Genomic DNA, 19202 nt, shown 5'->3' on the forward strand with positions numbered 1-19202 from the left:
CATAATTACGCAACATGATTTACTCAAAAAGGTATTAGGTGTCAATTTGATGCATATTTAATACGAGATGTTTGTATCTTATTAAAATTATAGGCGTAATTTGTTGAATAAGTTTACAAGTTTTATGTTATATTTTATTTATCTATGTAACACATTCGGTGAATGTTGTTTTGTAGAATCTATAAAATGTGGTTTTATGATTTTTTACGCTAAATAATGTAGCGCATTAAATTAGTTATATCTTTAACCCTTTGACCGCGTTTGGCAAAAAATAAAAGTTGATTTGAAAAATGCAAATTTTTCATTCTGTAAAAGTATTCTATAAAATTCATTTTATTTCCTTTTATTTATTTATTTTAGTCCATGGCTTTTACAAGCCATGGACTATAGTCGATTTACGCGTCCAAAGGAGAAAAAAATACTGGCGACTTTAGTCGATTTACGCGTCCATAGTGTTAAATAGAAGCCGTTATTGAAGAGTTAAAAATAACTAGGGTCTGTCCAAATTTTTGCTCACAAAAACTGTATTTTACCCATTTTTGTTGGATGTTACGCAGTGTATAAAGTGATCACATAAACCGACTATTGACAGACTGTATATATCCAGATTTTCATATTCAATCTTCAATACATTGCTCATCTTCGAGATGTAGACATTTTTTTAGTTGGTGAATTTTTAATTATATAATATTTCGAGATGACATATTTAAACCGCTAAAATTGTTACGCAAAAAGGTATTTCGGACCTTTCTAGCTAACAATTTAAACATGTACTTCATTTAAATTCTCGTTTTCTAATTGACAGCATAATAAAACAAATTCAAATAAGAATTTTCCCCGGTTTATGTAAGATTATTTTCATGGTACTAAAAATAATTTTATTTAAATATCAATCTTTTTATCCGATTGTCTGATTCGGCCATCTGTTTTCCTAATGAATATTCGAACGAAATACATGGTCGAGTAACTGTAGAGTTAATGAGGTTCTCAAATGAACAATTATCGAAAATCATTAAATTTTTCGCGAATTGGATTAAATTAGACTTCTGTCTTATTCAATTATTTTTCAGCTCAAGTAAGTAAAAAGTAATTCAGCTTATTCATCCTACATCAGTGGTTCCCAATTAGTTTTTCCTTGGTACCACTTCAGGGAAGACCTTAAACTCATGTGCCCCTTATTAGGAGAATGATAAATAAATATAATTAATAAAAAAAAAATTATTACTTACCATAAAATATTATACATACAGCTCTAATGATGAAAAAAATGTGAAAATGTGAAAATCAATGTGAAATCTAATGTGAAAATCAGTTCAATGGGACAAATGTCACGTTCCCCTTTATGCAACTTCGCGTATCCCAGGGGATTATAATATAATTGGGAAACACTGACCTACTTCAATATTTGAAAAATGCTTTTCTACCCCACAAACCTAATTTTTTTGTAATTCAAACTTTTCGCCGTATTTCTTTTAAATATTGCACATTTATATTGTAATATACTTAATGGACACCGCAATATTTTTCTTCTGCCATTTATTCTTTCCTTGGGAATGGGTTTATTTATATAATTAGATTTTTAATAATTTTAGATCGATCTTAGATGATTAAAATTTTATAACTCTTATCTTTTTTATATTGTTTTATATTAACAGAGCTTTAGTAAGTTATGAATAGTACTACGCTGATGAAATTTGATTTATGTTAATATTTTTTTATTAATATATCGTTCGCAAATAAAGAGTATTTGGTAAAATATATCTTTAAACTACGTTAAGATCTTAAGGCATCGCCGTAAAATAAATACACTTTTAAAATACTCCGTGCTTACCCTTTTTTCTTTCGGACAAATGAAATCGTTTATTTGTTATCTAATGGACATAATGTTTACTTAAAGTGGCATTAAGATAAAGTAACACGATGGCTTGTACATTTTATGAAGAGGCTCATTTAATACTTTAAATTTCCGTTGATCCAATCATTGAACACCACCGGACTTAGTTGCTATTTTTATATCATTTTTGCGTATGAATTCATAGTGCTGATTGATTATTGCGTCTTAATTTTCCGTTTTAAAAGTATGAACATCAAATTTATAATAGAATAATGAACAATTTATAATATGATTTCTTAATTTTTTATCGTCATTTTATTTATATTTTCAAATACATAAATATCTATCACAATATTAGGCTCACATTTTCATACGGCCATTTAGCACAAAACGCAATGCCTGTATTATTCTGGGAAATACTTATTTATGGTCGGTCATTTTTCTATATGGGATTACAAAAGACCCATGCCCTTCGATCGAAGTTTCGCTAATGTAAGACTAGATTTATTATTCTTTTTAGGTCATTCGAACGGGATGCGAACGTTTATTATCATCCCCGGGACATACCAGTTTCCTTGTTTAGATAAATTATGTCTTCTCTTTATAAGCGAGCTCTTCCAGGAAATACAATTACCCAAGAATTCCGCTAATGCGGACTTCCTCTGTAATAATCTTTTAAAGCACTTGGATTAAATTCAATTTTATAAAACATACACAGTGATATCGGATTATCCCCTGAAGGTGTGTATACTTTGCTGCATTTTTTAAATGAGGTTTTGCTGAGAACAGGAGCTCGGTAGAAATAATAATAATAATACATTTGGATAGTTTATATAGCGCAATTTTCGTAAAATATTCCCTCAAGGGCGCTTCAGTGTGAATCAATTGGAGAAAAAAAGATAGTGATAGAATTGATTTTACAAACAAATGTGTTTTTAGTGGTTTAAAGATCATCTCACAGATACTCTGGAGCCATATTATCTATTGAGTAGACAGAGTTTATATCTGGAAAGTATGTACAGGGCAACATCTCATAACGAGTAATTCGTACAACGAGCAAAAAAACGAAAAAGTTTTTCCCTTAACGAGCGATAGTTCGCATAACGAGTTGCGGAGAAAGTCCCTTTTTCACGACATTCACTTGTGAACCGGGACTTCCGCGCCAGCCAAAACAACAAAAAAAATCGCTTAACGAGTAACATTCTGAAACGAATAGTGCTCACTATGAGAGGTTCCATTGTATTAACTATCTGGTTCACTAACATCTCCGCTAAATCAATTGATTGAGCGGAAATTACCATTCTTCCACATGCTGAATATCAATCGTGCCGGTAGAGTTTCGCGTTTAATCACATTAGGGTACCTGGGAAAGCGCTACAATTGACCACAAAAGGTACGATAATAATTCACTTAGTGCCTCGCCCGTTCACTGTTCCACCCGCGGTTTGTTTTACTTTCACGCGATTTGATTATTACGCGAATTAATAATTAAACAGGTTTTTGCCGTTTCATGCCGACTGCCGCGGTGGAAGACCGCGCCTTTGAATTGAAAAAATCGCCAGGTATGCGCAAAAAATGTCGCCTGTAGCGTAATATTTTAATTCCGTTAGTTTGGCCCGCAATAATTTGGACCTCGTAAGTTTCTCGCGTTAAGAGAAAATATTGATATAGTTTAATTAGCAATCAGACACGAAAGGGTTTCAACAAGTTTTATTTCATATTCAACAAGTCTCGATTTACATGTAAGCAATTACATGTATTTCGTCTTTACTTATACAATACATACATACATACATTTTCTTACATACTAATAATTAAGGTAACTATTTTTATTTAATATTACCCTGGACTGGTCCCTGAAGTGCAGGAGTGGTAATGTTTTTTTTAAACTCCCATGGTGTATGCACCCCGCTTATAAATACAAAGTAAATTACAAAGATATTATTACATATTTTCTTGTGTTTTCAAAGACATATTGTAAAGAAAATAAAAAAAAGGTAAATAGAGCAGTTCAGTCGCTCCACACTACCATACTTTGGCATATATTCTCGTACAAGTTTAAATAAATGTATGTACAAGAGAGAAGTTATTACATATAACTTATAACAGAAAAGTGCATTTCAACTGCTTTAAACTAACATACATTGGCTCCGGGTAAATATACGTGCAAATACAATACTACTAAATATAGAGGGCGAAATTATTTCATATCTTCATCAAGGAGCGATCATCTAACCTTCATATAAGAAACAATCAAAATAACACTGCGTCAATACGATTCAGTGCCCTATGCACCATTGTATGCGGATAAGGGTAAGAAGAAGAAAAACTAACCGACCATCACGGCGCTACCCCGCAGGCTGTCTTTGCAAACATTATTCGCCTCTTCCACATTCATACATAATAATAATAATCTTGGATGATTTATATAGCGACATCTCCTCATACAGACCACTTTCAAGTATTTGACCTACCAAATAATTTATATTTAATGAATTTATCAAGTCGAGGATTGCTAATATATGTGTTGCGTGTATATGTTGTATTATAATATGATTAAATAATACATGGTAACGGAAACTTAGAAAGTAAAAAGAGACTTGTGTAATATTTATTATGATGGACTCATTACTAGGTGTAGCCGTTATGCATGTTGCTAAAACGGCGGAGATAAACGGCGCTGCGACACGGTATATAAAATGTCTCGCTCTACCCGCCTGAGGTATGAAGTTACCGGTTGACACGATGACCCGAGCCCATTGTTTGACCCGAGGGCTAAGGTTGCCAAACGCTTCACGCCTTGTTACCACAAAAACACGACGCCCACAAAACTTGCGTACCGTGACTCATAATATGTAATACATCTTGTTTTCGGGTTATACGTATTAAGGCCTTACTCGCAATAATAGAATTCAGTCTGGTAGGGCTGAGAGGCGGATTCCAATTCACACCTAATTTTTTTTAAGAATAAATATAGATTTTTTATTTTTTAGAATATATTTACATACAAATGTATAAAGAGAAAAAAATGCGCCTTCTTTCAATAACTCTTTTCTTTTTGAAAACCATATACTTATTAAAAACGAATAAAAACGTATTTTTAATACAAAAACGGTGTTGAATAAAAATAAACGATTTCTTCAAATGTTTCCCGGGTTTAAAGAAAATTATGTTGCGATTTAACGAATACTGGGCCTTAAATAATACATTATGGGATAATATCCTTAGTTTCTATATTCTTTGTCCCCTTCAAATAATATAATTAAAATGTAACTCTGTTTTAAAATCACTATAAACATTGTATTATAACTTAATTAAAATGTTTAGTGATTTCGAAGCTAACCGCTTCTTTATCAAGACTGATTAATACTAAGTATTAATAATAAAATATTTATTGTGATTTTAAAACAAAGTTACATTTTAATTATAAAATTGAAAATCGCAAAGTTAGCGCTGCAAATATAAATTATACCCTTCAAATAAATTCATATTATGTGTAATGCTTTAATTTAACTATATCAAATTACAATTAACACACTTTACGGAAAAGAACATAAAACCACAAAACTCGAAACACATCAAACAATATCTAACATACCTCTTTTGGTCATTAGAACTTATTTTGCAATAAAGTACAACCTGCTTCCATTATTTATTAACTCATTGAATAACGAAACTGTGTATAAAAGAGCTATTCATAAATGGATAATGTGTGGGTAGATTTGAAATAGATCGCACCATTCGATCGTGTGTTATTTATTAAATTTTGTGAAATGTGCCCTCGGCACGGAAAACCCACTGAGGGCACATTATTTTGAATAGTAATTTGTAATAATTTGTGTGATGAAAAAAAAAATCCTTATCCGCACCCCAATGGTGCATAGGACACTGCTTCATATAAACGTAGTGTTATCTTGATCGTTTACACATGAAGGAAAGGTGATCAGCCCTCCGCTTCAGATACCAGTCCAGGGTAATATTGAATAAATATTACAGTGAAAAAATCACTTATATTTATTTGACCCCCCCTGAGAATCGAACCCGGGACCTCCAGAACGGTAGCCGAGCGTTCTTACCATTACTACGGATCCGGACGGATGAAAATAAATAATAAAAAAAAACATTATGTGGCATTCGTAATGTGTACTTGATTTCGTATTGAACAATTGTAATCATTTAAGTAATTGCAATTTCCTGAAGCAAATACATATATTCATTTCATCTCTATGCCACTAAACGTAGCCTTTCACTGTCACCAACAATATTATGTAGTAGGAACATGTGTTTTCCCTATAGTCCCACGTCACCACCGTAAATCTTTCACAATATTGACATTTCTTCGGTCAGCGGTTGGTTCCCTATACGCCCAAGATATATGGCGTCTTAAATAAATATACGACATGTATTTCTTTGATGTTTTTATTATTTTTGACCTCTTGTATGTCCATAGAATCAAGAGGTTCTATTTTCTTTATTTTGACGTTACTTTTTTTTCGTATACAATATTCGAAAAAAATGTTATCCAAGTATTGATTTAGCAATGTGATTCCGATAATATATTTTTGTTTATTCTGCTAACCAGTTTCTTGTTAATATCTCATTGAATAACTTTTGCGAATATCGTAATTATGTATGATATATTCCGATTATTAATTTTCCGATCAATATCCGATATTTATATTGTAAAGATATATTTTCATATTTTTTGTAATTGTGTGTTCAGTACTTAACTCTTATACATTAATGATGTGCCTCTGCTTTCTGCGGAATTCACTCTGTCAGTGATATTATTTCTACAAAATTAAACGAGTAATAGCGACCTTACCCCTGAAATGATTGAACGAGGCTCACTTCCTACTTTTAATGGTTAACTAGTGATAACAAATCAATGTTACAACGTCGACCGGCATCGTTTCTTGCCAGAATCAGATCCGAGTCACGTAATACTCGTATTTATTATCATCCTAAAATATAAAGTACATGGTGTTTTCATTGAGGTATACAAATTCAAATTTCCCGCAATAAATTGCCTTGTGGCATGTTGCTCCATATTGTTGAAACCACAGCTCTGTCACATCAATGCCATTCATCAATGATTCTCTAGCGCTCTCCATTGACCGTAACATTCTGGCCGGCATTGTCTTTTTAAAAATATGGTCCAATAATTCCACCTGCCCATAAAGCGCACCAAATAGTGACTTTTATGGATGTAAGGGCGTCTCGACAAAGGCTCATGGGTTTTCTCCTCTTCAAATTCGGCAATTCTGCTTATTGAGTAGTCATTTAAACAAAAATGTGCCTCATCGGTGAACAAAATTTTGCATTGAAAAGAAGGATCAAGCTGAATATTGATTTCGGCCCATTCACTGAACCTATGACGCGCAAAATGGTTATTCAAAATATTCGCTTCGATCGGCTACAACATCTGCAATGGGCAAAGTGATCTTACCAGCTCGCAACCAACGCACTAAATTTGGCGAGCGTGCCTTTGCTGTTGCAGGACCGACGGCGTGGAATGCTCTTCCACCAATGGTTAGAAATAGTGAGAGTGAGATTATCTTTAGAAAAAGACTAAAAACACATTTGTTTGCTAAATCATTTCCACCCTAATATTTTCCCCAATTCATTCACCGTGAAGCGCCCTTGAGGTATTTTTTTACGAAAATGGCGCTGTATAAGTTATCCAATTTTATTATTATTATTATTTATTCATTGTGAAATGACAAATTGTACTGACTACAAATCAACTGTCAACTGTGAAATTGACAGTCTGTAGAAACAATGTTGGCAGTTTAAAAAACAAACCTCTAAAAAAACACCCTATTTGATTAGTAGGTATACTCGTATAGTTTAGTACCTGCCCGAGTCGGTAAATAAACCGTCTGATAATCTGAGAACACTACCCCATAATGTAGGTACCCTGGTCCATTGCTAGCGTGTCTCGGCACCTCTCATGTTTGCGCTGCTATCAATCACTTTAATCTTATCACACAATGTTGTGGCTCTCTGCGCTTGAGTCGTGACGTACTGAAAACTTGGACCAGACACTACATACATGTTGTTACCGTGATCTCCTATGGTCTTATATTTCCCTGTTCGATTCCGGGCGTGGGCGCTGGAGGTGGGCGCCTCACCGACTCGAATCTCTGCGAATCTATCTACATGCTTTGTGACTATACTCGTACTTTAACGCTGTATTAAGGAAAATATTACGATGTCTGTTTTATATCATCTCTTATGAATTTCCAAGAAAATTGTATTATCTTCTCATTAGTTGATTCAGCAGTCACTTTGTGGTAAAATCTATCCATTGTTGATTTAACCCTTAAATGCATACCATTGCAATTTTTGAAAAACAATTTCACATCAGTTGAAACATCCTTTAGTCGCCTGGAATTGTTATAATATTCATCACACACCTAGGTGTTAGTTAAGTCACCCTTTTATAACTATATGGCACTGTGAGCTCTTTCTTGACATCTAGTTATTGTTACTGTTTTTTTATATTGAACAAAAATAAAAATCATGCATTTAAAGGTTTTGTTTTACTTGCTTAGTACCACTATTTCTTAAAATCTATTGTGACACGTGTTTCGGTGCATTCCGCATCATACAGTGAGCATCTGATGAGTGGTATTTACTAAGTAAAACTTAAATTGGAAATGGTATTAATTTGTTTTAAGAGTTTCATTCGTGTAAGAACTACCCGCATATTTTAATTGCTCCTTTTTGTTTTCTCGTGATCTTGCGCCTTTGTTACCAAATGCTACATTTTATTCCTGTCCCGAGTGCTAATGTAATTAGTGTTGGGACATTTTTTGTGCATCCAGCGGCACTTTGGTCCGTAGGAAATTGTGCTCGGCTCCCGGCCGATAATTTATGTCGCTCCGGCGACCATCCCGCCATCTCGGTCGGGAAACTCCCATCTCGAGTTTAAGAAAACCCGAAAAATTTCCTCATCTCGAAAGATAAATGTGGCGAAATGTTGACGTTATCGTAATGAAATGCCAGCATTATAATATGCGACAAGTTTTGCCTTATCTGTTTGCCACTCGAGTAGTTTCCGCAAATCGATTTCTTCTCGTGACAAATGCCGAAGAAAGTTTTACGAAACTTCCAAGAAAGTAGAATCTAGTGTATGTTTCCGGAATTTATTAAAACTGATATAAAACCGTTATTGTCACCGCACGTTAGCATTTTTGGTCGCGTCTATCCTATTGCAACGAATACTTATTTGATTTTTTAATTATTTGAATTACCTAACGTCCAAGTGACTCTGAAATCTGGCTACGATTTATGCAACACCGCTTATCATGTCCCTACTCAGGCTTCAATTTTATAAATTTTATAGCCTATTTCTTGAATGTTTTCCGCAGATACTTTGTGGCACATTTTATAAACTTAATAAAAGGAAATAACTTTGTTATAACCACTTTTTTATTAATACAATTTAACCTACCGGTTTCTACAAGAACCTTGTCATCATCAGGATTTATATTAATTCAGAAACATTAAAATACTCTCACCAAAAAACTTCCACACACTCCGTAAAAATCCAAAATTAGGATTTTTACGGAGTGCCTACTCGTAAGTGGATTTAGTCTTTATGTTTAAAGTTACTATAATTTCATGTGTGAAAATTCTCGGCAAAAACACTCGCCATCTCGCTAGAGGCATGAGTTTATACTATTCATTAGTGTATGTTTCTCGGAAATGTATTAAACCTGTTACCGTTGTCACCGCACGATTGCATTTTTTGGTCGCATCTATCCTATTGCAACGAATACTTGTTTCATTCCCGGTGCGAGGTTACTTATAGCTTAGGCCGGTACGTGCTAGACAGTAATAAATCTGCGCTTGCAGACGCTGTATTCTTTATGGAGAAAATAAAAGCTCGAGTATTCACCTCGTCGGGAATATAATCCGCTGATGAGTTGAGCTCCGCGCAGCGCGCAGACAGTACTGAGCCTCGCCCCCGGAGCCCGGGGCGCCGCGAGCCCCACTCCACGTAGGCGGAGGGGCTCCAGCCGCCGAGTAACGTCATAAATTTGGACATTTATTCATTCCAGTCGGTTTTCTTATGATAACTATATAAAATACCTGTATCGCGCTGAGGATAAGTCGGTATCATTTTCAAATATATTTTTTAAATGTGTCTACATAAATTTTTCGTTTTTATGCTACAATATTTTCCTTGTATATTCTTCATATTTCTGTATTTGATCAGATGAAAGCGGTGTAAACTTGATCTCTAATAGTATGAAGACAAGGTGAATAGTCCTGCGCTGCAGATTTCCGGTTCTAGGACCTAGGAGTAGAATTTATTCGATATAATGCCGATGATGTAAGGAAAGGAATTTCAAAGAGGTTTGATGGGTAGGAAATGGAGAATAGCAGCAATGACTAGGACACTCAGGCGTTGCATACTCGTACTCGTACGAGCTTGTGTAACATGTATACCTCTTATTTTTTTTCGAATAAGTTAAATGTATGATGCAGAGATATTTGAATATACTTTGTACAATGTAATTTTTGGATATTTTCTTCTTTTTTTGCACCCAATGGTACATAAGACACTACATCGTATAGAGGCAGTATTATCTTGATCGTTAAATACACGAAAGAAATGTGAAAGAAAAGCCCTGCGCTTCAGGTAAGGAGTCCAGGGTTATATTAAATAAATATACAATAATATTAGTGTGAAAATCACTTATATTTATTTTTACTTTCCTGGGAATCAAACCCAGGGTCTCCAGCACGGTAGTCTCACGCGCTGACCACTACACTGTGGTGGCAAACATTTAAGCATATTCACAACATTTTGAGTGTGTCCAAATACTTGTTCACAAAATCTGGATTATCTCCAATTATAGGAGTTATTTTCATATTATTTTATAACATCTCATGAAAAATGAAGAAGAATATGGAAGTCAACCCCGTAAATCCCCAGACTTCCATATTCTTCTTCATCTTTGATGAGATGTCAAAAAAATGATATTTAAGCTTATATTCAATACTGAAATTTCAAAGGTTTGCTTCGAATCTCGTAAGTTATGAACTTTACAGTTTACATCATATTTATACATTTCCTGAAAGGTCGTCGGATGAGCATATCGTGGGTTCTTCAGTAGTGACCTCCGATGTGGAGATGACATTCAGAACTCAAGTACCAGACAAAAGTCACCTTCCGAGGCGAGCCGACAGACTGCTTACGTGTGTTAGCTGTTAGCTATCATCTGTGTGACTTCACCGCGACTCGTGACAGCCCGAGGCGAGCAGACCTCTCTTCCCACTGCACCCTGCTTGCTCCTCCACTATCTGCTCTCCGCGCGCTTCTCCGCGAAGTCAGAGCGACAATGGAGTCCGCCGTGCGCTCGTGAGATATGATGACGCTACCGCGCATAATGCCCAAACCCATTACGGCTATTTATACTCTCGGCTTGATGCTCTGAATTCACTGGTGCGTATGGAATTATTTTCTCTTCCATTCACAATATTTTGAGTGTGTCCAAATCTTCGTTCGCACATCTAGGATTTGTCTACTTAGCAGCTATATTTTTTATATTTATATATTAATATATGTTGATATCTTAATATGGATGAAGAAAAACTTGAAAGTCTACGTATTTGCTGGGCTTGCTACTTATCATACTCAACTCAACTCAACAAAAACTTACTCACGTAGTATTACTAAGTTTTTATATGGACCCGAATTATCAAAATGCTTTACTTTCATTCTATTTGAAGTTAAGATGGAAAAAATAATAATGTGTAAATTCTACAATGGAAAGGGAATCATACATTTTTATGAGGGTCTGTGTTAAATAAAAAGCTAACTGAACTCAACCATAGATGGTGCCGAAAACTCGAATGTAAAAAAAGGTGTCAGTTGAAAAAATTCTGATTTCTGATTGTTGAAGAATGGCTTCCGAAATTTGAGTACATAGTTTGGTTGTCATATTTTTTCTTTATCATAGAAATAAATAAAAAATAGACAAAAAAGTCCCAATAAACTGCTAACGAAGCAGGTCGTCATCGGGTTCTTAAAGTAATCTTTCGAAGTATAAACAACAACAAAAAAATTACATCATATATATTAATACATACGCATATCTTTGATACCTACAGGTACATGGGTAGAACGGTGTGAAAACGGTGTAGAAAAGTGATCACTTAAACCAGCCTATGACAAGTCGTAAGCTTTGTAACTACTTAGAATACCATATTCTTATTCATTTATGTAGTGTTCTCTCCCGTTACCTTCGTGTGGTCCTCTACTCACATTAGAACCGGATCGGTGTATTTGTCATTTCATATTATGTACCCAATAATCACCGTTTTCCTATTAATCTAACATCTAACCAAACAGGTGTTGCGAGTGACGATATTATTTATCGTTTATTATTTTTATAATAATGATAATCGTGAGTTATTACTCAATAGCGTTATTTCGTAATGCACTCTGAAATTAAGTAGTCGACCGGTATTAAAATCTAGCATTCTCCGGTAATAAACGTGCCTGTATAATTTGACTATGATAATACGACATACGCGCCCGTCGCGTACATTTAACATTCCCTTTAGTGCGGAATACGCGCCAGGCGCGTATATTAATCATTTCCTACAGTGCGTAATACGCGCTAGGCGCGTATGTCTGATTATGAGTCAAATGGCTTGAAAATATCATTCTGTAATTGAAAGTATACCTTAATAGTCTCGACACAATATTTTATATAGGTGTATAATGAATAAAACATGCTAAAACGGAATAATTAAATATCAAAAATGAAAGTATAATTTTCGAGTGTAAACTCAGCTTTAGTCCCTCGACGACTCATGTGTATGCGCGTGAATGTTGCACACAAAGATAAAAGTGTGTACTAGTATCTAGAATAAGAAATTTCATGTTATTTGATATTTTTAATATAGTTATTCTGTCAGCATCTCACGATTGTTAGCAATACAGTGGAACCTCTCATAACGAGTAATTCGCATAGCGAGCAAAAAATGCAAAAAAATAATTAAAAATAAAAGTTGCTTCCTGAACGAGCGATGTTTCACATAACGAGTAACAGAGTGAATGAATTATATCTTGCGTTGTATCTCCTTAATGCCCAAGATGAGGTCAAACTTTGGAGTCAGTCGCCTATTATGACCTACTTACCTGTGTTATTGACAGTATTATCAGTGATCGTTGTCGCACAAAATATCATGTCATTGTTATTAATTTCGAATTGTCCGATCCTTCCTCGATGTTGCGAAATCGACTTTCGGTCGTGTCGCGGCCGTATCGCGAACAATGGGCTGTTCGAATTAATCGAACACTGTAATATTATTGTTCACGCACAAAAACATATTTTAGGTAACCGACCACTCGCAATATTTTCAACTGCGTTGCATAATTCCTTCATGACAAATGACTCGATTTAAATATTTCAGATAATCGATTCAGATAAATCGCTCACTCCTTTCAAGAACGTCATAAATCAAAAAACTTGATTTTTCAGGAGAACGTTTTTAAAGATTAAAAATGTAATACAATGTTTTAAAAATAAATATCAAGCCACTTACCAAACTTTTTACTGTGCAACAGATCTTTTTAAGTAAAACCAGACGCATTTTTCTCCATTTGAAAAATATTAAGTTTATTTAAAAAAATAATTAAACAATACCTTTTCATTAAAATTCAAAAACAACACTTTCTGCCCTGTAGCGGGTAAATATTAAGTTAAAATTATGCAGCTTTTGCTGGGATATAGTACGTTTTCTGGGCATTCCGAAAATATGCACAACTGAAAATTGACAATTTTTGATTTATGACGTTCTTGAAAGGAGTGAGCGAAATGTGTTCACGCAATAAGCATTTTCATAGTGATACACTAAACAAAGTTTAGTGTATCACTTTGAAAATGCATTTGTACTTGTATTTTACTTGAACCTTTTTTAAAAATATTTTGAGTGACCTTAGAAAATTCTCCGTGCCTGTTATGTACAAGGATTTATAGCATATTTAGTTTATATGTTTTAAAAATGGTAGTGGATGTGTATAGTTCGTAATAAGTGATAATAAAATGAGTAAAGTTGATCCCCAAAAACAATACAAAACATACAACAATACAATAGACACAATGGATTCAATATCTAAAATCAATCAAGATTTGTCACATAGCTCATTTATTTGTCTTATTCATCTTGTCATATAAAATAAGACACCATGTCATTCTAAATTTATTATTAGATCATTCTAATTTAGATGTCATTCTAAATAAGACTTATTCATTACTTATTTAGATGTCATTCTAAATAAAACACCACTGAATCCGATAGATTTTTATGCCCTATTGCCTCATTTTTTTTGCACATTGGACATACCCACACTAAATGAGGGATATCTTGTGATAACGTCTCATCACATTCACATTCGAACCTATATTACGAACGCTGAACTAGAATTAAGATGTAAACTTAACCTCAAACCCTTATCCGCACCCCAATGGTGCATAGGGCACTGCATATGAACGCAGTGTTATCTTGATCGTTAACACATGAATGAAAGGTGATCAGCCCTCCGCTTCAGGTACCAGTCCAGGGTGATATTGAATAAATATTAGAGTGAAAAAATCACTTATATTTATTTGACCCCCCCCCCTGGGAATCGAACCCGGGACCTCCAGAATGATAGTCGAGCGTGCTGACCATTACACTATGGAGGCGGACAAAAGTTGAGTAACTACGTCGAGTTAACTACGTGTTATAGATAATTTTAACATTACTTCTGCACTCTTATTTATAACGATTTTAACATTTTGAAATCAGTTTTCGATCAGTATTGTCTGTAAGATAACGATTTCGTTTTTTTTATTCAAATATAAGTCAATTTAAGGTTATCTTAAAATGTTAACTTCCTTATGCATTCGATGCCCAGATGTCAACCTTGACAAATATCTATGCGCTTTTTTACTGATCGCTGTCAAACAATTAATTTTTTCATCTGTTACTTATTTATTGTCCTTAAAACCTAAAAAAAATATTTTACCTCAAAAAACTCATACATACTTTATTCGATTTCAAGTATGCAGCCTCTAGTGCATTAGCCATTGCTGCTGGTTGCCTTGTCCTCTCCTTTGGTACTTTATATTCTTTCTCCAATTGCATGTAACCTGAGCTCCTTCACGTACATCATTTGTATCCCATCCACTCAGACTGATCTTGCAACAACAATCTGCAGACTGATCTTGCCTTCAAATAATCAACGATTATATTTTAAATATTAGAATCAAACAAATCAAATTTTTAGGGTCTACTAAGTCGTATATTTCTTTTTTTTAATATAAAAATAAAAATTCGTGACATTTTTTCGCCTTGTTAGTGCATTTTCAAATTAATTCAAGATTAACTTAACACCGCGTTGCTCTTACCTGGTGGCCTATGCACCTCATGGGTGGCTCCTAAACCACAGGAAGAAGATTGTTTTTACTGCCTAATAAAAAATACCATGAATTATTATGATGTATTCATGAGCATTCCGTATGCCGTCAAGTCGCTCTCCGTCTCTGAGCCAATACAACATTTTTCTTGTACGTGTTAATTTGACAGGTGTGACAGGCTAACGGTATCGTATATTTGTCTCTATGTTTACATCATTTATTTCATCCGGAAATCTCGGAGCGGTTTTTATGGCTCTTGAAACATACAAATTGATCATTTACATAATTGTGAATGCTAAAAATATCCCGTTGAACATTACAAAACGCCAAAATTTCTCAAATTGGATGATTATTTCAAATAAAGGTTTTTTGTTTATTATCACAAATTGTTCAAATTGTTTGATTTTCTTTAATAAATTTAAGCCTTTCGGCTACTGAAAATTTAGCTCACCATTTGTTATGGAGTGTAACGGTGCTTCGATAAATCGTTTATCAAATACTTATATATTTTACATAAATATCACGGATAAATGTTTTTCTACAGTTATCTTTTATAGCGTGTCAAACCAGTTATATTTTCAAATGCAAAGATACGAATTAACCGTTTCATACATCAAGATATGCAATAAATATTGAATAAGATATAATCTACGGTAATTGAATTAATTTTCTCTTAGAGTTTTATCGTAAATATATAAAGGTTACAAAATTACCTTTGTTTAATCACATAAAGCAAAGATTCTTTCACTAATTGACCCGGCAGACACTTTGTAGTCATATTTTTTCATTTTAATTTAAATTTCACTTTTTTAGTACATCTATTTCTTAAAATCTATTGTGACACGTGTTTAGATGCATACAGCATCATTATCAAGCACCGTATGTAAAGCTTAGTCAAAATTTTAGATTTCTGTCGTTGTAGGATGAAGAGGAGAGAAGATGTTTCTTATTTTTGATCACTAGGAACATGAACAACAGTGGTAAGACTTTAGTCATTATCAATGTTCCTACCGATAAAAAAATAAGAAACAGCTTGTACCCTTTCTTCTCCAACATCCCAAGGGCACAACTCTAAAATTAATACTAATATGCACATACGGTGTTTGATAATTATGCTGAATGCATCGAAACACGTGTCACAATAGAGTTTAAGAAGGGTATTTACTAAGTTCAATTAATAATAATAAAAATATTCTTCTCATCTTCGTGTTTGACGTAATGAAATGCCTATTAATTTTTTCAATTAAACACTTCAATATACCACTTTAATGAGTTTTATTTATGTATACGACTACTTTAGAAAACTTACACATGTTTTCATCTTCTGGTACAAATTAAAACTGAAGATGAAAACATCTGTAAGTTTTCGAAACTAGTCATATATATAAATAAAACTCATTACAGCGTTATATTCAAGTGTTTAATTTTACAAAAATCAACATGTCATTCCACAAAGATAATGCCGAATCAATAAATAATAGAAATGCCTATTCATTATTGTTTGTGACCAAATAATGGTGGATTTCTTTACTTCAACAGTTTGGCGGGGATTTTAAATTTTCATATTTTTCACATATTTGAGCCATGTGGTAAACGTAAATTTGATGAACTTTATTACACCTCATTTGAATACGGCTTATCAACACTTTTCAAACTGTTTGCTCGCAGACTAACCCTTACTGACATGTGCAGATAAATCTGACCAGCAGGAAGACTAGAATGACTAATGAGGGTAAGGGGCTTTGCTCCTTGCTTATTTAAGCGATATCCGCCTAAATACCTTGAAGAAATTCAAAATATATAAATAAAAAGTACCTACATGGGAGTTAGGCGATTAGTTTCAGGTTCAGGTAGTTTTACTTCAGAAAAACAAATAAAATATTGTTACGTAAGCCCGTATCTTCCTTCTTTAGTAACAACGTATACAAAAAAATAATTTAAACGGCAAAAATAACTAGCTATGTCTCTCAGAACGTGAGAATTACAATTGGAAAAACTATTTAATGTAACAACATTTTAAGTGTGTCCAATATTCACACTTATTCACAAGATCTGGATTATCTCCAATTACAGGAGTTATTCGTCAGCCCCGTAAATGGCCAGACTTCCATATTCTTCTTCATCTTTGATGAGATAAAAATAATATGTTTAAAGTAAACTGTGGAATACTAAATATCAAAGAGATCGACACGCCACAAGCGCCGTGGCGTAGCCGTAACGTCTAGTTGGGTAGACGGTCGACTACGAAACTGGCGTCGCATGTTCGATTCCCACCTATTGGAAAATAAATTCGAGAAAGACTTATTTTCAAGTGGTCTGGATGTTTGTCATGTATTTTTCACATTTACCTCCCCTATCCTTACTATCCTACCTGCAGACAAACTTCTACTCTAAAAGTAGAGAAAAATGTCTTTTGCGAAAAAAAAATCCAACGAGGAAGTATACAATATTTTGATTGTGTTCGAACTATTTACAAATCAAGGCTTTGTCCACTTGCTATCCCTTTAAAAAAAATATCCCAATTGGTGCATCTCGATCATCCCAACCACGATATCAGTTTGCAATTGACTCTCCAGGACAGCATTTAACGAGTGTTTCTTTTTCCACAGGATGTCAAGTAGTCGCGAGGGCGAGGCAAGGGGCGGGTGGTGAGAGGAGCCGGAGGAGCCCCCTCTCCGCGGGTCATCATGGCGACCCCCGCCTCCCCCCTCCTCCTGCTGGTGCTGGCCCTTGCAGCCGAGGCCTGGACTCCCGATCCCAGCCCCAAGCTTTACGTCAAGTATGGTAAGTGGAGAAGTCAACACAATAATAATGGTGTACATAATAGAGAAGTCAACATAATGGAGAAGTCAACACAATAATGGTGTACAAAATGGAGAAGTCAGCACAATAATGGTGTACAGAATAGAGAAGTCAACGTAATGGAGAAGTCAGCACAATAATGGTGTACATAATGGAGAAGTCAGCACAATAATGGTGTACATATTGGAGAAGTCAACACAATAATGGTGTACATAAAGGAAAGTCAACATAATAATGATGTACATACTCGTATTTTTTTAGCGAGATCATTCAGTAGGCGGGAAATTCTAATATATGCATACATATCGCTAGTAAATGCCAAAGGGCCACAACGCAAAAAAAAACTTTTTATTCCAAAAATGGTATCTTTATCGACAACATTTTCATATTTAAAAAAAGACTCTAGCGTTAGAAATGGACATTTTATGACGAATCATGGGTGTCTTCTTTCCCGTCCTTAAGCATCAATCGACCGAAAGAGTAAAAATACCTTTCCCATCTTTAGTTAAGAGCTACAAGTGGCTCGCGAGCCGCAGTTTACAGATCACTGCGCTAGAACAATGATCAAGAAGTCGAACAGAAAAAAAAATCCGCACTATGTTTTTCTTTACCGCTTATCTCGAACAGTTGCTAATAAATTTTAAGATATATATTGTTTATATAGTTTAGTTGCTTCGCTTTGCGAGTCCCTAAAGGTTACGAGTTCAGCCCCTGCGTCAACAGGGCTACCCTTCGCAGACCATATCGTTAATATTTTGCTGGAGGGTGGGAAGCGAGTACGCTATATGTAGAAGGATTTTGTTTGCACAGACCACTAAAATGTTTACAGAACCATCCATCATACCTCTCTCCGAATCTCCAGCCTCCAGTCGGCCATGTCAGAAGAAAGCACTAATCGCGCACATGTACCTACATACAATAAGACAAAATAATACTTGACGGTTCAACATTTTAGGTGATATTCGAAATAATTCAAATTAGTTTTTTTTTTATGATTTATAATCAATAATTAGAAATACCCAAATATAACTTTTTATCTAATTACAAAAATTTTTACAACATTTTGAGTGTGTCCAATTACTTGTTCATAAATAATATAAGAGTTTCCGCTTAATAAAAAGCTTCTTTTCATCTCACCA

At 34.4% G+C, this 19202-nt stretch overlaps 1 protein-coding gene across 1 annotated transcript in view; it reads left to right on the top strand.

The window, feature by feature from the left end:
* Positions 1 to 19202, top strand: part of LOC148311330 (semaphorin-1A-like) — a 220517-nt gene that overhangs the window by 176743 nt on the left and 24572 nt on the right. The window contains exon 2 of the mRNA XM_088256798.1: positions 17871 to 18045. Within this exon, the coding sequence (XP_088112924.1) occupies positions 17949 to 18045 (97 nt within the window). The 5' untranslated portion in view covers positions 17871 to 17948. The remainder of the gene's footprint in view (positions 1 to 17870; positions 18046 to 19202) is intronic.

The sequence above is a fragment of the Brachycentrus maculatus genome, unplaced genomic scaffold (genome assembly GCF_059751285.1).
Source record: "Brachycentrus maculatus isolate JH-2025_06_01 unplaced genomic scaffold, ASM5975128v1 h1tg000067l, whole genome shotgun sequence".
Classification (NCBI taxonomy): Eukaryota; Metazoa; Arthropoda; class Insecta; order Trichoptera; family Brachycentridae; genus Brachycentrus; species Brachycentrus maculatus.